This window comes from Herpailurus yagouaroundi, unplaced genomic scaffold (assembly GCF_014898765.1).
Source record: "Herpailurus yagouaroundi ecotype Mexico unplaced genomic scaffold, PumYag 140, whole genome shotgun sequence".
Lineage (NCBI taxonomy): Eukaryota > Metazoa > Chordata > Mammalia > Carnivora > Felidae > Herpailurus > Herpailurus yagouaroundi.
In genome coordinates this window covers 18,505,762-18,524,928 of record NW_024412395.1, presented here as the reverse complement: position 1 = coordinate 18,524,928, position 19,167 = coordinate 18,505,762, and the positions used below count along the sequence as shown (strand labels likewise).

Genomic DNA, 19,167 nt, shown 5'->3' with positions numbered 1-19,167 from the left:
CAGTTTCCCCAGAACTGTTTATTGAAGTGATTGTCTTTTCCTCATTGTATATTTTTGCCTCATGCCTGGTAAGCATGAGTTTATTTCTGGGTTCTATTCTGTTCCATTGATCTATGTGTCCATTTTTTATACTGTTTTGATTACTACAGCTTTGTAGTATATCTTGAAATTTGGGATTGTGATACCTCCAGCAAGTTCGGCTGCCCATTGCTTGAAAAGCCATTACTCAAGAGCAAATTTTTTCATTTGTTTTTTAAAAGTTTATTGATTTATTTTGAGAGAGAGCGCATGTGCATGACCAGGGGAGGAGCAGAGAGAGAGAGGGAGAGAGAGAATCTCAAGCATGCTCCCCACTGTCAATGCAGCTCTGGTCATAGGGCTGGATCCCATGAACTGTGAGATCATTACCTGAGCTGAAATCAAGAGTTGGACACTCAACTGATTGAGCCACTCAGGTGCCACTCAAGAGACAAATTTTGATTAGAAAGGAATTTGAGCTTTAATCTGAAGGCTGGCAACCTGAGGAGAAGGTGAACTCTTGTCCAAAAGCTGACTCCGAGGGGCCTCAGTTGGTTAAGTGTCCAACTTCGGCTCAGGTCATCATCTCGTGGTCAGTGAGATCGAGCCCTGCGTTGAGCTCTGTGTTGACAGTGTGGAGCCTGCTTGGGATTCTCTGTCTTCCTCTCTCTGCCCCTCCCCCACTCACACTCTATCTCTTCCTCTCAAAATTAATAAATAAATCTTTATTTTATTTTTTAAATGTTTATTTTTTGAGAGCGTGCACATGCAAGAGATAGAGATAGATAGAGTTAGTGGGGGAGGGGCAGAGAGAAAATCTGAAGCAGGCTCCCGGCTCTGAGTTGTCAGCACAGAGCCTGATACAAGGACCACAAACCGTGAGATCGTGACTTAACCAACTGGGCCACCCAAGCACCCCACTAAATAAAACTTTAAATTAAAAAAAAACCAAAACAAGAGCCAACTCCGAGGTTTCTGCCTGGTGCAGGAGTTTTTAAAGAGGTTTAGGGTGGTTAATCAGCAAACAGAGTGCAGTGGCCTGCAACCTTTCTTGATTATGTGAAGACTTGATGCCAGCTACAAAAGTTATCTCAGTGTTTGTGGGTTGTGCAACAGAGTCTGGTTCTTGTTTCATGATATGCAGTAGTACTCTGTTCTTTCTGCAGAGAAGGGCTGGGTTTACAGATAACAATGAGAGGTCAGTAAAATCATTTGTGTGGCCTAAAAAAAGAAAAACATTTTGCTAAAAAAATTTTAGGCTAATGAGAAAGCCTAGGTGGCTTCAAACAGAATTGCTGGCTTCTGTGACCTGGGAAAGTTCTGGTCCTTATTCCTCAAGATCAGTGGTCTGCAAATCTCAAAGAAAGTAAATTAGTTCTGTTACAGATAAAGGGACTCAGGTCAGCAAGTAAGGAATGTTTTATCTTGAGGCAAGTTAACACATAAGATCATCTGGAGTGCTGTTACCTTTGATAGGGATTGCATTAAATCTATAGATTGCTTTGGGTAGTATGCACATTTTAACAATGTTGATTCTTCGAATCTATCAGTATGTAATAGCTTTCCTTTTGTTTGTGTCAGTGTTTTGTAGTTTTCACAGTGCAGGTCTTTTACCTCTTGGTTAAGTTTATTCTTGGATATTTTATTTTTTATCAGTTTCTAATAGTTTTTTGGTGGAGTCTTTAGGGTTTTCTATATATAAGATCTGCAAATAGTGAGTTTTACTTCTTCCTTACCAATTTGCATGGCTTTTACTTCTTTTTGTTGTCTGAGCTGTGGCTAGGACTTTGAGGACTATGTTGAATAAAAGTAGTGAGAGTGGGTATCCTCTTGATACTGACCTTAGAGGAAATGCTTTCAGTTTTTCACCATTGAGTATGATGTTGGTTGTGGGTTTTTCATATATGGCTCTTACTAGGTTGAGGTATGTTTCCTCTAAACCCACTTTGTTGAGAGGAAAACATCCCACTTTTAAACTGGGTAAAAGATCTGAACGCACATCTCACAAAGAAGATATACAGATGGCAAATAAGCATATGAAAAGATTTTCAACATTTTTATGTCATAAGGGTGTTCTTAGTAGTAGTTTATCACTGCAAAAGAGTGGAAGCATGACTGTCCTTGAATTGAATTGCAATGTAATACTGTTCAGCTAGTAAAAGGAAGAAGGCATCCAAGTGTTGAAAGGGAAACAAAACAAAACTGTCAACTAAGAATGCCTGGCAAAGTTGTCCTTCAGAATTGAAAGATAAAGAATTTTCCGGACAAAGACAATCTCAAGGAGCTCCTCACCACTAGACTGGCCTTACATGAAATGTTAAAGGGACTTCTTTAAGCTGAAATTAAAGGGTACTAATTAGTAACAAGAAAACATATGAAAATATAAATCTCACCGATAAAGGTAAGTATGTAGTAAAAATCATAATAATCTAATGTTGCAAAGGTGTTGGGTTAATCACTTCTAAATCTTGTGTGAAGGTTAAAAGAAAAGCATTATTAACTGTAACTATAATAATTTGTTAATGGATACATAAGATAAAAAAATGTAAACTGTGGTATGAAAGACATAAAACGTGGGGGCTGAGTTTAATTGTAGAGCTTTAGAATGCATCCAAACTTAAGTTATCAACGAAGATAGACTGTTATAAAAAGAAGGCAGCTTAAATGTGGAATGGTCATCAAGGTATTCAGTAGAAAAAACAAGCAAGATGCCACTGTCTGGGTAAAATGAACAAAGGAATCTGCACATGTAAGTACTTGTATTGTCCTAGATGATCTCTGCAAGAATATCCAAAAGAACAGTTAAAATGGGTTCCTTTTAGGATAGGTTGAATTGGATTTTTTTGAACTCTTCTTCTAATATATTCATGTATTGACTTTTCAAAAAAACTTAAAAATTACATGCCAATACTGAACTCTTGGTTTTCTGAACTAATGGAAGGGAAAAGAACTATGAATGAATACAAGGCAAGAGGGTAATTTTGAAAAATTATATTTGGTTTTTAGAATTCAGCCAGAGGTACATGAACCACAGATGTTCATCACCCCTCCAAGACCAAGTTCGTTTTCAGCAGCCCAGATGAGACCACCATAAATGAAGTAAGTAGAATAAGGCCACCCTGGTATCACTCTGCTCAATCTCCATAACTATCTTTACACATTTTGCTCAGTATTTTAAATTAAAAGAGCTTCTGGTAAAGGTAAATTATAGACTGGAACTGTTTTCCAGAATAGGTAAGTTCTCATTCAGTTTGAAACCCCTGTTCTTATAGTTTTGCCCCTTTGTCTATTTCCCATCCTCCAACTCTGAACAAGCCTTTCTATCCTTAGAGACTCAGCCCAACTTCTGTGCAGATCTGCTCCAGTTTGAACCCAAATGAATTTTTCTTACTGAAACTTCTATAACTCCTAATATATTGTTTAGTAATTATTCCATGAACATGTGTCTTGCCTCTTTAATTGGACTATAAACTCTCTAGGGATTATGGGATATATTATATATATGTATGTATGTATATATGTGTATATATATGTATGTATATATATATGTGTGTGTGTGTGTGTGTACATATCACTTATTTTTTTGGACTCTAAAGCATTCCCAGTCCAGTTGTGGACCAATGGAAGGTGTTAAAAGTGAATGAAAACAGGTTATTTGGGCCCCATTCACATATACTTGCTCAAAGTGGAGAACCTACCTCAGCCCTCCAGGATGAGTCTGGTTTTGGTCTTTCTCCATATAAATCATGAATGACATTTGGTTTTTATTTCTGCCATTAATTTAAAAAGCGCTGGGAAAATCATTTTTGATTTGCACATGAAATAATATATTGCTTTTCAGAATGAAAACAAATTCTGTGACTCATTTTTGTTATGAATAATTTAGAACATTTGTGTATATCCTATTTCTGGATAAAATAGTTCAAAATAAGATTTTAGTAATGCATGTGTGATACATATTTAAAAACAAAAATAAAATATCTTCTTGAATGTTTGTCTTTGTAGTAAATGCAAGTCATTCAAATTGTTTTCTCTCAAGACCCAAAAATGCTAGGGCATTGCCAGCTTTGAGTCTATCCTGCAAAAGAAAAAAAAGTTTTATTTTATTTTATTTTGTTTTGTTTTGGGGGGGGGGGCAGAGAGAGAGAGAGAGAGAGAGAGAGAGGGAGAATCTTAAGCAGGCTCCACACTCAGCCAGAAGCCCAGTGTGGGCCTCAATCCCATGACCCTGGGATCATGACCTGCGCTGAAGTCAAGAGTGGGATGCTCAACCAACTGAGCCACCCAGGTGCCCCAACGTTTTTTTTTTAAAGCATTATTTAATGGTTGTTTTAAAATACTTATTGAGTGTCTTTATCAGGTTTTTAAAAGATGAATTTCCCAATGTGAGAGAAAAATATTAGCAAGTTAAACAATGAATCTCTTGCCCCCTGTTTTTCCCCACTATTTGAAATCTGTTTCAAACTTGGTCATGGGAACAAAGGAGAATTATAAGGGGGGAGAGCTCTCTTAGGAAAAAACGCCTTTCTTTGGAAACCTCTGCAGGACCCTCTAGTGGGTTTCAAGGACTATTTAGAGGCAAATATAGCTGACCCTTCAACAACAGGAGTTTGAACTGTGTAAGTTCACTTACATTTGGATTTTTTTGAATAAATATATTGGAAAAATTTTTTGAGATTTGTGACAATTTGGAAAAACTCGCAAACTGTGTAACCTAAAAGTAGTGAAAAGTTTTTTAAAAAGTTAGGTGTTATTGTAACATTACGGTGTATAATACATGTAATATACAAAATATGTGTTAATTGACTGTGTTATTGGTAAGGCTTGTGGTCAACAGCAGGCTATTTGTAAAGTTTTTGGGGGGTCAAAGGTTATACATGAATTTCGATGTAGGAGTTAGCATCCCTAACTCAGTGTTGTTCAAAGGTCAACTGCATAGAGAAAAGGTACACTGTAGGTCTGTGGGACAGGAGAGCTGGAAACAGTGCCCAGAAATCTTGTAGCCATCCTCCAGTTTCTAGGCTTATGTGTTATCCCTTCACATGGCCCTGAATAAAAGGTAAGCTCTTTTGGTGCAAGAAAAGTGACAGATGAAGCACCTCAGAATATGGTACAAGTATGTATATTTATAGATTTCAGATGAGAAAAGGACTCTGAAATTTTTCTTCACTTTCTTCCCAGTTATAGACTAGGTCAGCTCCACAAAGAAACTCCTGTGACTTAAGGGGTAACTTTTGAGATACCCTAATTGATATATGTCCAGCTTGCAAAGGGCAGGCAAGAATGGAAGGAAATGTATGGAGTTGTGTAACATTTGTGGATATTAATGCATTTCAGTGTATCTTAACGGCTTCAGGGTTCTCAAACAGCCTTGGAGAGTGGGTGATTTGAGCAGGGACCTCTTATTCAGGGTTCTTCCTTGATCCACACTTGGACCATTCCCTCTAAAGAAAGCTTTTAGAAGTGACTCCTGCTGCTCTGAGAAACTGTGTGCTTTACCTTTACAAATAGGTTGGTGCCAACTACCGTTTGAAGAAGATACATTTTGGTGTGTTGGATTTGGGATTCGGTCCATGTGCTGTAATCCAACGGTTAATATTGCCTTTGGTAAATCACCCAGCATCCAAATCTTGTTTTCCTCCTCTGCATCTGCATGCTGGAATGCAACTACCTGTCTACCTCCCAGTGTTGTTATGGTCATCAAATGGGTTTGTTTATTTCATTTAAAAAATGTTTTAGTGAGATTTACCTTCATATGGCTCAAAATTCGAAAGATACAAAATGGATGCTTCCTTTCACTATTGCCACCCAACCAGTACGTTTTCTTCCCAGAGTTATTAGTTTCTTGTCTGTTTTTCCCAAATGTATTTATGCATATATTAGCAAATACTTGTGTTTAGGTATATAGGTTTTTTCATAAATGGTTAGTATATTATACACAAATGGAAGTACACTATATGTGTTGTTTTGTACCTTGCTTTTTAAACTTAATATATCTTGGAAATTGATTTTTAATTTTTTTATACATTCCATTGTATGGATATATTATTGTTTATTCCCCTATAGATTCTTTTCAGTCTTTTATTATAAACAGTGTTACAGTGAGCAGTCTTTTAAGGAATGTCATGAATTTGTGACAGTGTAAAATTTTCATGCAAGAGTTTTTAAAAACTTTGACCTTAAAAGTCATAAGCATGGGGGCGCCTGGGTGGCTCAGTTGGTTAAGTGACTGACTCTTGATTTTGGCTTAGGTCATGATCTTCAACCCATGGTGGGTTCCATGCTAACAGTGCAGAGCCTGCTTGAGATTCTCTCCACTCTGTCTGCCCCTACCCCTGCTCATACTTTCTCTCTCAAAATAAATAAAGAAATATTAAAAAACATCATAGCACATAAAATTAAAAAACTAGAGGTATAAAATAATAGTAGTTATTATTCCATTAAAGTTTTGTAAGTTCTTTTTTTTTTTTTTTATTTTTTTTGAGAGAGTGAGAGAGCACAAGCAGGGGAGAGGCAGAGAGAGAAGGAGACAGAATCCCACGCAGTCTCCACACTGTCAGTGCAGAGCCAGTTGGGCTTGAATGCATGAACTGTGAGATCATGACCTGAGCCAAAATCAAGAGTCGGATGCTTAACCGATTGAGCCACCCAGGCGCCCCTCCATTAAAGTTTTAATCAGGATACTTAGGATAATTTGATTTCAGTTTAATTTTGGTTACCTTTATAGAAAGTTTTTCATTTTCAATGTTTGTTGCAAAAAGAAAAAGAAAAAAAAACCTTACTACATACAGCTTCCTATTTTATTTGTTTATTTTTAAGCTAACTTAAATGTTTATTCTGAGAGAGAGAGTGGATGTGCATGAGTCGGGGAGGGGCAGAGAGAGAGGGAGAGCGAGAATCCCAAGCAGGCTCCACGCTGTCAGCATAGAGCCCAATGTGGGGCTCAGACCCACCAAGCGCGAGATCATGAGCTAAGCCAAAATCAAGAGTTAGACACTTAGCCAACTGAGCCACCTAGGCACCGTGCTTCCTACTTTAAATAAGTGAATATTTAACAATCCAAGACTTTCAGAGCTTTACGATGGGTAAGTGGCAAAGGGGAGACTTTCTGTAGAAAGCAGTCTGAAGTTTCCCAGTTAATAATTGTCCCTATGTCTTCATCTTTGGCCACCCTTGACCCCAGTTGTGATTAATGGTGAGGCCCTTAGGAAGAACTTGTTCTGTTGAGGGGTAGGGGTGAGGAAGGGAAGAGGATGACAAAGGAGAGGGGATCTGGGGACACAGCATCTCATTATAAACTCATCTGACTTCATAAACCTAAAGGGCAGAATAGGCAGTGGCAGCATTATAGCACATTTTAGTATCATTTACCCACCCTAAAAGTCAAATGCCGAAAGAAGAAAATTGTTACTTGAGAGTTCTGGTGCTTTGAGTTCTGTTAATCAAGACTTTAGTCTTAAGATCCAAATAATGGGAATCATTACAATTTTTGAGATTGGTAGATTTGTTACAGAAATATTAAAGGAAAAACTTAGGCATTTTTCTTATTCATCTAACATGTAAACATAAATGTGTTATTGTGATATGCTTCTTGACAGTTTTCTTTCTCTGCTTTATGAATTTAGTTGTACTAGGTTGGCTTTCAGCTTTTTAAAAAAGTAGTTAAAAAAATTTGAATTCCAGTTAGTTAACGTACACTGTTGTATTAGTTTCAGGTGTATAATATAGCGATTCAGTAGTTTTACTTGGTCCTCATCAAGATGTTGTACTCTTAATCCCCTTTACCTGTTTTACCCACCCCCAACCTACCTCACTGTGGTCACCATCTGTTTGTTCTCTATAGTTAAGAGTCTGTTTTTTGGTTTGTTTCTTTTTTTTCTGCTTTGTTCATTTGTTTTGTTTCTTAAATTCCATATATGACTAAAAATCATATGGTGTTTGTCTCTGACTGACTCATTTCATTTAGCATTATACTCTAACTCCATCCATGTTATTGCAAAAGGCAAGATTTCATTCTTTTTTTATGGCTGAGTAATATATATGTGTGTGTGTGTGTGTGTGTGTGTGTGTGTGTGTGTGTGTGTGTGTGTACACACACACACACACATATATAAACCACATCTTCCTTTGCTCTTTAATAGTTTTGCTATTTCCAGTAACAGTTCTAGGAATATTAGGTGTAATGTTTCCCTTGTTCTTTGTTGTCACGTATCAAAGTACATACTCTGAAACCAAAGAATTAGAGCAGGAAAACTCAGGAAGAAGACCATGAAGTAAAAGGCATATACCTTTGTTTCTGCATCAAATTCTTCTATGGACTCTATTAATTTTCCAGGTTCCAGCTCCCCTAGTGGAAAGGGGTAATCAGTTCCCAAAATGACTTTATCCTGAAAAAAATTTTTTATAGAGCATCAAAGAACCTCCTCTAAATACAATTATATTAACTTATTACAAGCACTCCTATGATAAAATAACAAATTCCTTCCAGTTAATAGAAACAAACTGATCTAAAATGTCAAAGATTTAATGAATTCAAAACGTATTCTGACATTTTCTCCAGCAGGTGTCACTATTGGGTTTCTTAAAGTTGCAAATCAACCTCCATCCTCCCTTTTTAAAATAACTGAATATATAATTCTCAAATATAAGAAGCAAGTATTTATTCAATAAAGCATGCTGATATCTTTAAATAAAATAAAGATTCTGTATTTCTTAGAATGACATATTGCAATTGATCCTATATATATATATATATATATATATATATATATATATATATATATAGGATATATCCCATATTCCATATATATATGGGATATATCCCATATATATATCCCATATGTATATATTTTAAAGACTTTATTTTTAAGTAATCTCTACACTCATTGTGGGGCTTGAACTCACAACCCTGAGACCAAGAGTTGCATGCTCCATGGACAGAACTAGCCAGGCACCCCTGGTCCCTTGATTTTTGAAAACATACTAGAGTTAGAAGGGAGAAAATAAAAAACAACTGGATAACAAGTAAGGACAAACAAAAACCAATGCCCAAATAATTCCTATCTCTATAAACTGAACCATTGTCTGTTTTTTTTTTAATGATGTGGCTTGAATCTCTATTTGATACTTTGTACAACAAAGTACCAAGGCTTGTCCATCTACAAATATATAAAGTGGTATGTCAAGCAATGTGTTAGAATCTAGATTATCCTGGCCAACAAACAGAAACGTTCTCTGTCTTCAGAGAACTTGTAATTCGGTAAAAAAGAGTGACATTAAATCAATAATGGAAGTCTATTAAAATAAAATAAGAAAAACACATATTTTCAACCAGAAATTTTACTTCTAGAAATGTGTTCCACTAATACACTTGTAATGGAAATATATATGAGAAAATTAATTGCAACATTATTTGTAGCATCAAAAGACTAGCAAACTAAATTATAGCGTATCTAAGAAATAAAGAGGAATGAGGAATACTTACCTATGTTGAAATGGAATAATCACTGAGTTATATTGTAAGGTAGAATGATGTTGAAGTTAAATTGTAAAGAGAAAAAAGTCTAGGACAATGTATCTGCTATGCTCATATTTCTGTTTTTAATAAGGAATATATAGATACGCAAATGAATGTTTGTATGTATGCAGTCTATTTAAGGAATTGTACCCAAGAAACAAGTAACATTAGTTGCCTCTGGAAAAGAACATTAGGGTTTGGGGATGGAGCAGATCCCTTCGCCCCCTTTTGGAATGTAATTAGCTTAATACAAATATACCTTTTAGGGGCGCCTGGGTGGCGCAGTCGGTTAAGTGTCCGACTTCAGCCAGGTCACGATCTCGCGATCCGTGAGTTCGAGCCCCGCGTCAGGCTCTGGGCTGATGGCTCAGAGCCTGGAGCCTGTTTCGGATTCTGTGTCTCCCTCTCTCTGACCCTCCCCCGTTCATGCTCTGTCTCTCTCTGTCCCAAAAATAAATAAACGTTGAAAAAAAAAATTAAAAAAAAAATACAAATATACCTTTTAAAAATATAGGGGCGCCTGGGTGGCGCAGTCGGTTAAGTGTCCGACTTCAGCCAGGTCATGATCTCGCGGTCCGGGAGTTCAAGCCCCGCGTCGGGCTCTGGGCTGATGGCTCACAGCCTGGAGCCTGTTTCTGATTCTGTGTCTCCCTCTCTCTCTGCCCCTCCCCCGTTCATGCTCTGTCTCTCTCTGTCCCCAAAATAAATAAAAACGTTGAAAAGAAAAAAAAATTAAAAATATATAATTCAGTGGGTTTTAATATATTTTTGAATTTGTGTAATCATTTCCATCATCTAATTCCAGAACATTTTTATCATACCAAATTTAATCCCATACCTGTTAGCAGGCACTTCCCATTCCCTCTTTCTTCCCTTCCTAGGGTAAACTAATTTACCCTAGGAATTGCCTGCTCTGGACATTTTATGTAAACAGAATAATGTATTATGTTGCCATCTTTTGTTTAGTGTACTGTTTTCAAGGTCATCCATGTTGTAGCCTAAATCAGTACTTCTCTCCTTTTTATGTGGAATAATATTCCATTGTATAGATGTACCATGTTTTATTTATCTGCTTACCAGATAATGAACATTGGGTTGTTTCTACTTTTTGGCTATTATGATAATGCTGCTCTGAATACTTTTTAAAAAAAATTTTTATTTATTTTGAAAGTGAGAGAAAGCATGAGTGGAGGAGGGGCAGAAAGCGAGCAGGTGAGAGAGAATCCCAAGCAGGCTCTGTGCTGTGTGCAGATTTCATGACTGAGAGATCATGACCTGAATAGAAATCGAGCCAGATGCTTAACTGGCCGAACCACCCAGGCACCCCTCCTCTGAACATTTTTGTGCAAGTTTTTACATCAACATGCTTTCATTTCTTCTAGAGATACACTTATCAGTGGGGTTGCTGGGTCATGTGGTAAGTCCATGTTTAACATTTTGAGGAGCTACTTTTCACAGTGGATGCAGCATTCTGCATTCTGACCAGGAATGTCTGAGGATTCTAATTTCTCCAAGTCCTCATCAGCACTTGCTATTGTCTGTCTTTTTAATTATAGCCATCATAGATATAAAATAATATCTCACTGTGGTTTTAATTTACATTTCTCTAATGAATAATTATCTTGAACATCTTTTCATGTGTTCATTGGCCATTTTATGTCATTGGAGAGATAGCTATTCAGAACATTGTGTCTATTCAAGCCCATTTATTTTTTTATAGTTGAGTTGTAAGAGTTTTAAAATATTTTCTGAATGTTAGAGGTTTATCAGATATATATCTACAGATATTTTGTTAATTCTGTGGGTTATCTTTTCATTTTACTAGAAGTATATATGAAGTACAAAAGTTTTTAATTTTGATGAAGTCTAATTTATCTAAAAACTTTGGTTCCTTATGCTTTTGGTGTCGTATTTAAGAAACTATTGCCTAATCCAAGGTCACAAAGATTTACAACTATATTTTCTTCTAAGTGTTTGTAGTTTTCATTTGTCCATTTAAGTCTCTGATCTATTGGGGTTCATTTTTATGTGGGGTATAAATAAGCGGTACAACTTAATTTTTATTTTTGTTTTATGTGGATACCCAGTTATTTTCCTGCTATAAGTTGAAAAGACTATTCTTTCCTCATTTAATTCCATTGGCACCTCTGTTCAAAATCAGTTGATCTTTATGTCTGCCCTATGCTAGTACTACACAGTTTTGACTACTGTAGCTGTGTAAAAAGTTGTGAAATTAGAAGTGTGAGTCCTTCAACTTTGTTCTTCTTTTACATTGGTTTTGGCTATTTTGGGTCTGTTGCTTTTGTATATGAATTTTAGGATCAGCTTGTCAATTCTGCAACAGAAAAAAAAGGCACCTGGATTTTTGATAGGGATTGCATTGAATATGTCAATGTGGGGACTATTGCCATTTCACAGTATGGAGTTTTCCAATCAGTTAACATGAGATGTCTTTCTTTTAAGTTTTTATTTAAATTCCAGTTAGTTAACATACAGTGTAATATTAGTTTCAGGTGTCCAGTATAGTGATTTAACATTTCCATGCATCACCCACTGCTCATCACAACAAGTTCACTCTTTAATGAACATGGGATGGCTTTTCATATTTTTTTAATGTTTATTTTTGAGAGAGAGAGAGAAGAGAGAGAGTGAGTGAGTGAGCAGAGGAGAGGCAAAGAGAGAGGGAGACACAGAACCTGAAGCAGGCTCCAGGCTCTGAGCTGTCAGCACAGAACCAGATGTAGGGTTCAAACTCACGAACTGCGAGATCATGACATGAGCCAAAGTCAGTCGCTTAACTGACTGAGCCACCCAGGCACCCTGGAATGTCTTTTCATTTATGTAGGTCTTTAATTTTCTTTAGCAATGTTTTATAGTTTAGTGCCCAAGTCTTGCACTTCTTTAGTTGGATTTATTCCTACATATTTCATTCTTTTGAATGCTATTATAGATGAAATTTATAATATGTATTATTTTTATGGATTTTTCATTGCTAGTATATAGAAATATGATTAAGTTTTATATATTTATTTTGTTACCTACAGTCTTGCCGAATCTGTTTATTAGCCCTAATGGTTTATTTGTAGATTCTTTAGAATTTTCTTTTTTTTTTTTTTAATTTTTTAATGTTTATTTATTTTGGAGAGAGAGAGACAGAGTGTGAGTGGGGAAGGGGCAGAGAGAGAGAGAGAGAGGGAGACAAAGAACCAGATGCAGGCTCCAGGCTCCACGCTGTCAGCACAGAGCCTGACCCGGGACTCAAACTCACCAGCCATGAGATCATGGCCTGAACCAAAGTCAAACGCTCAACTGACTGAGCCACCCAGGTGCCCCCATTTCTTTTTTTAATTTTGTAATATTTATTTATTTTGGGAGAGAGAGACAGTGTGTGAGCAGGGGAAGGGCAGAGAGAGAGCATAGGATTTTCTATGTATAAGGTCATGTCATCTGAAATATTTATGCTTCTTCCCTCCCAATCTGGATGCCTTTTATTTATTTTCCTTCCCTAATTTCCCTGGCCAGAATCTCCAGTGCATCATTAAATAGAAGTGGTGAAAGCAGAACCTTTCAGTTCACCATTAAGTGTGTTAATGTTAGTTAGTTGCGGATTTTTAATAGATGCTCTTTATCAGGTTGAGGAAGCTCTCTTCTTCTAGTTGTTGAGTGTTTTTATCATTAAAGGCTGTTGGATCTTGCTTAGTACTTTTCCTGCATCTATTGAGATGATGTTGTAGTTTTTGTTCTTTATTAATATGCTATTGATTGGTGTGTGTGTGTGTGTGTGTGTGTCGAAAAACCTTGTGTTCCTGGGATAAATCCCAGTAGGTCATAGTGTATAATTCTTTTTATCTGTTGCTAGATTGAGTTTAATAAATATCATTGGGGAAATTTGTATCTGTATTCATAAAGGATATTAGCCTGTAGTTTTCTTGTGATTACTTGGTCTGGTTTTGGTATCAGTGTGATGCTGGCTTCATAGAATAAGTTAGGAAGTGTTTCCTTCATTTGTATTTTTTCAAACGATTTGTGATGGATTGAAGTGGTTGTAATTCTTTTTAAATTTTTCCGTAAAATTCACCAGTGAAGCCATCTGGTCCTGGGCTTTTCTTTGTGAGACATTTTAAAATTATGAGTTTAACCTCCTTACTTGTTATGGGTCTATTCAGTTGTCCTTTTTCTTCTTGAGTCAGTTTCTGTCATCTTTCTATGAATTTCTCCATTTCATTTAGGTTATCTGATTTGTTAGCATATATTTGCTCATAGTTTTTTCCTATAATTCTTTTTATTTCTCTAAGATCTGTAGTAATGGCCTCTCTTTCATGTCCAATTTTAAGGTTATTTTTAAGTCTTTTTTTTTTTTTTTTCAGTTTATTCATTTTGAGAGAGAGAACAGGGGAGTGTCAGAGAGAGAGTGGAAGAGAGAAAACCCATGCAGGCTTCACTGTCAGTGCAGAGTTTGATGTGGGGCTCGAACTCATGAACTATGAGATCATGACCTGAGCCAAAATCAAGTGTCAGATGCTCAACCGACTGAGCTACGCAAACACCCTCGTTACAGCCTTTCTAGGAGAAGGATCCCATATTTGTCTCCTGTGGGAGGCCGGGCCCCGGTGCCAGGCTGAGACCGGGTCGAGCAACGGCTCCCTGTTGACTCAGCCAACCCGGTGGTTCCCCCTCCCATTCCCCCACTTTCAAGGGCATACGAAAGCCTTGTCAAGGCTGAGAAAGTTAATTCCTGAAGCCTGTGGTCTGCAGGTGTTGGCAGTAATGTTACCCCCCTTTTTTCTACCCCCGGTCAAGTAGAAACAAACATGGGAACTGTGTTTTGCCTGCAATCTATCAACAAGTTCTTGTGACCCGTTCAGAAAGTTCACAAGGTACACAGAACTAAATGTTTTGGCTGGCAGTGATCATGTGAAACCTGTTTATTCTTAGAATGACCTGATCCATAAGAGTCTTACGTTATAAAAGATTGTGTACAGCAACAATAAAGCCGTCACTTGGGCCATCAGCCCAGGGAACCCTCCTGTTCCCAAACTGTCTTCTCGTCTCTCTTTTTTTCTTACATTCCCCTACCCTCAGGACCCTGATCTCGGTGTTTGTTGCACCGGTCGCAAGAGTCCCCATTCAACAGACAAGGAAACAGAGATGAAAACTAACTTGCTTAGAGTTGCACAGCTAGTATGTGGTAGAGCCAGGCTTGTGTCTCCATTTCTTCCACTCAGCTAAGAAGTGGGATAGAAATTATCTCTAGCTCTGAGCCAAAGGCCTGGTACAGAGTAGATGTTTATTGAATTAAATTGGACCACTACTATAATTTTATAACTGATTCCGGTCTCATCCATTTTAATCAATATCTAACACTGGAGAGAGTGCTGATTTGAATATAAATCTGATCATGCCACATCCCTGCTCAAGCTCTTTCAATAATTTCCTCTTGTCCAGAAGGTGCAACCCAAATTACTTAGCAAGGAACGAAATGCCCCCAGTAAATGTGAGAAAAAAAGTTGTCCCAAATCTAAACTGGGGCAGAGCTTTGTGGCCTGATATGGCTATCTATTCTGCCTGGTGAATAATGAGCATTCTTTTTTTAAAAATTGAGGCATAATTGATGTATAACATTATGTTAGTTTCAGCTGTCTTGCATAATGGTTCGATACTTGCATATATTATGAAAACGATCACCGCAATAAGTTTAGTTAACATTTGTCACCAAACATAGATTAGCATTCTTGATAAAATACTTGGATAATTTTTTTTGGTAGACTTTAATGAGTTTAAGAGCTCCTAGGACATACCCTACATTGACTATTAGTCTTCAAACTAGACTAAGAATTGTAACCAATAATGTAAACAGGCTAATTGTCCTTAACTAGATAGTTATCTTCTTTCTTAAAATCCAGTCTAAAAATAACTAACCATCTTTTCCCCTATAAAATATCTCTGCCAGGATTCTTTGAATTGGACTTTTCAGAAAGCCTGTTTTTGAAACATGTTTGAAATAAAACTCTGACATGCATATAATCAATCTGAGAGTGGCTTTGCGTGTTGAAGGAGTGAATACTTGAATGTATGAAAGAGGGAAGTTTGATTGTTACTAGGCCTGAAATATTAAATATATTTTAAGTGTGTTTGTTTGTTTACTTATTTTGAGAGAGAGAGAGAGAGCGCGCGCAAGCATGAGTGTGGTAGGGGCAGAGAGAGAGAATCCCAAGCAGTCTCCTCACTGCCAGTGCAGAGCCTGATGTGGGCCTCAGACTCACAACCCATGAGATAATGACCTGTGCTGAAATCAAGAATCAGATGTTTAACTGACTGAGCCACCCAGGTGCCCCTTAAATATATTTTGAATATGCTAAATTTGACCTCTTGTAAGAATAAACGACACTTTACCAGAAAAAAAAAAAAAGATTTTGGGGCGCCTGGGTGGCTTGGTCGGTTGAGCGTCCGACTTCAGCTCAGGTCGTGATCTCACGGTCCGTGAGTTCGAGCCCCGCGTCGGGCGCTGGGCTGATGGCTCGGAGCCTGGAGCCTGTTTCAGATTCTGTGTCTCCCTCTCTCTCTGCCCCTCCCCCGTTCATGCTCTGTCTCTCTCTGTCCCAAAAATAAATAAACGTTGAAAAAAAAAATTAAAAAAAAAAAAGATTTTCCTAGGTTTTATGAATACATTTACATGAAATAATATGGGAAAGTGTATAAGAAAGTTAGAGGAAGGCCATGATGGACTAACAACTCTATTTCTAGATTCTTGTATTCATTACTGTAAAAAACCAAGCAAATACACCTGCTGATGGAAGCCCTAAAGACCCGAAGTTATGTCTACTCACATCTGTGCCAACAGCTGATCTCCTTCTGCACTGCCTGTTTTATATTCACTGGAGCTTCATTTGTCCTTATTTCTGCTCCTCTTCCTAAAGCTGTTTACAATTCTAAAACACAACATAATTTTAAAAAGTCCCATGCTATATTACATTTGTTAACTACATTACATGAAATTGAAATTTAGAAATTTATTTTGCTCTCTAGTCAAGAATTCTTCCATTTTCAGTATTATGGCCTTCCTGGATACAAATACATTTGGGGGGGGGGGGTTGTCCCATTTTAATATGGAGAGAGCAAAGAATTTGAAAGCAGAAATAAAAACCACTTCTCTGCATTTCAATCCTTCTTGGTTAGGATACTTCCCTGCTCTTCTAGCTAACTTGATTATGTATGCCTTTTGCCAAACTCCAAACTCATGGTTTGGCAGTATTCAATTATTATTTAGTAGCTATTGATCACAGTTCCTCTCTATAGGAGGTTAATTACCCACTTATGATAATCTGGTTTGTTAATTTTTCATGCCCTTTATCTGTACAACTTTTATTGATACTGTCTGATAAATTTTCAACCATTTCTAACTTGGTAGGAATTTCATAAGGGAGAATGAAGTGGGCATAGAAGAACTGGAAATGAAGTTCTAATTAATGGAATTTCTTGTTCAGAGGAAGAAGAGAGAGTAGCAGGGAAGAGGTGGGAAGAAGAAATTCCTCAGTGTAGTCCTGAATGATGAAGGTCACATGCTCTATTGCTTAATAGCAACCTCCACTTGATAGATGCTTAATAAATACTTCTTGAGTTAAAAATACTTTTTATATTGCTATTTTTACCACCTGTTATCTCATAACTACAAATTGATTGTGTTTGAGAGGGATTACCTGGAAAATCCTGGTTAAGGAGGCATGAAGTATGGACTTGGATGACTGTTGCCCCATTTCCAAGCTCTTGGGGAAACCCAAGCTCTCATGACATCTCAGGTTCCTAAGTAACATACCAGATTCTGACTTCCCCAAAGCTAGAACTTTCTTCTGTCTTCTTTGGTCTAGGATTCTATTCCCCTGGGATCCACCATGCTCATGAACCAATTTTTAAGGATATCTGTGCTAATGTAACATTTGACAACATCTACATTTTAGAGGACTTTTCTAAAGAGTCTATAAACCCAAAGGAATAATTCTAATGGTGGGCCTTTTAGTTACCACGGCTGCTTCTTCTGGGATCCTGAAATTATACTGTCTACATAGACAATGGCTTTCTTTATTAGGCAATGGATAATCCTGATTGATTTCTCAGCACCAACACTACCCCAACATACATTTCCCTCCTGAAAGCTGGTAACACACATTCCCTATGAGGTCAAAAACTTACTGAGAGGATAGTAGTAATGATTAATATTCCTGCCAGGGAAAAGAAATAAACTGCTCACCTGCTGGGATGTACTAACTTCTCACATTTTCAGGGAATGTTGCAAACACTGAAAGATGTGGCTTGCTAAATAAATTCAAACAGTAGAAAAGAGTTCATTTGTCTTCTAGATAAGGAACAATTAGCTATCATCTCATTAGCCTATTCCATTAGTAGCATATGCAGTAAATACAACATAACTCTATTATAATGTAGCTTATTACAAAAATTCTACCTTACCAAGGATTCAGTTTCCCTGAGACATAATTTCCTAGAGGAGGAGCCTGGTTAATTTAATCAATGCAAAGTAAGATTAGCCTTATATCTGCAAAACCATTATACAAACTCAATTAAACAGACATTAACTTAACACCTCCTATTTGTAAAGCACTAGAGTAGGTGATACAAACTGCTGACATTTGTATAGTCTTTTGGCATAGTATTATATCAGCCCCTCGCATCAACTCTGCATGGTTTTATCATTTCCATTTTACATTTGAGGAACCTGAGGGTGAGAGGGATAAATGACTTAATATGAAATGTCACCTGAGCATCAGAGGAGAGGAAGAGGGTGGTGGAATAGGAGGATACTAGGCTTGCCTTATCCCATGAACACAGCTAGATAACTGTTAAATCATACTAAATACCCCAGAAATTGACCTGAAAACTGACAGAACAAACCCCACAATTAAAGAGAAAGAAGAGCCACCCTGAAGAAGATAAGAAGTGAGGAGACGTGGGTTAGGGGAGAAGCAGTTCATGGCTGCTGTGGAGGGGAGGGAGCTGCTGTCATGGAGACGGGAGAGAGAGAGGAGCACACAGGAGAACACACAAAGAGAATGTTACCCCAAAACCATTGGCTTGGAAAATGAGAGGGACTGAATTTTATGAGTTCAACAGCAATCAAGGCTTAAAGCCTGGAGTTTTAAAGGTCAGAAGCCTTGGCTGGGATAGAGCTGGGAGAGCACTGTACTGCTCCTGGAGAGAAGTCAGGCAAACAACCCAGGGGCAGACAGCATGGGAGCAGTGATCTGAAGAGCTCCAGGGACACACAGAGGGGAGGTTATTTGCTTTTCTTGGAGCACATCTGTGAGAGGCAGTGTTCATGGAGACACCTCTCTGGGAACAAAGGAGCAAGCCCATGCCGTTTTCCTCCCTTGCCCCTCAGCATAAGCACAGAGCCATCTGTGGGAAGCAGCACAATGCAGACACTGGCTGCCTAACTTGCTTACACCAAGCCCCACTCCCACACATTCTGGAAGAACCACCCTTCTTAGTCAATGCTTGCCTCAGTCACAACATAGTGGCCCCTCCTTCATAAGACCAGCACAAACTCCAGCCAATACCACATCTCCCAACCAGAGAGTTTTGCATGGCTTCAGTTCTAGTGGAGGTGGTTAACAGATTTC

At 37.7% G+C, this 19,167-nt stretch overlaps 1 protein-coding gene and 1 long non-coding RNA gene across 12 annotated transcripts in view; one reads left to right on the top strand and one right to left on the bottom strand.

Annotated features, from left to right (window-relative positions):
* The window catches only part of LOC121030485 (uncharacterized), a 65,855-nt gene that overhangs the window by 5,644 nt on the left and 41,044 nt on the right, over positions 1-19,167 (top strand). For 6 of the 9 annotated variants that reach the window (XR_005790245.1, XR_005790250.1, XR_005790253.1 and 3 more), the window contains exon 2: positions 3,025-3,117. This is a non-coding gene — a long non-coding RNA (uncharacterized LOC121030485). Of the gene's footprint in view, positions 1-3,024; positions 3,118-5,529; positions 5,955-12,681; positions 12,694-18,309; positions 18,467-19,167 lie in introns of those variants that run through there. The other 3 variants (XR_005790247.1, XR_005790248.1, XR_005790252.1) reach the window with 3 other exon arrangements.
* The window catches only part of ACMSD (aminocarboxymuconate semialdehyde decarboxylase), a 58,868-nt gene continuing 40,822 nt past the window's right edge, over positions 1,122-19,167 (bottom strand). For 2 of the 3 annotated variants that reach the window (XM_040474915.1, XM_040474917.1), the window contains 2 exons: positions 8,307-8,405; positions 2,995-4,096 (listed from right to left, as the gene is read on the bottom strand). In XM_040474915.1, coding sequence (XP_040330849.1) covers positions 4,034-4,096; positions 8,307-8,405 — 162 coding nt within the window. In that variant the 3' untranslated portion in view covers positions 2,995-4,033. Of the gene's footprint in view, positions 1,192-2,994; positions 4,097-8,306; positions 8,406-19,167 lie in introns of those variants that run through there. The other variant, XM_040474916.1, reaches the window with a different exon arrangement.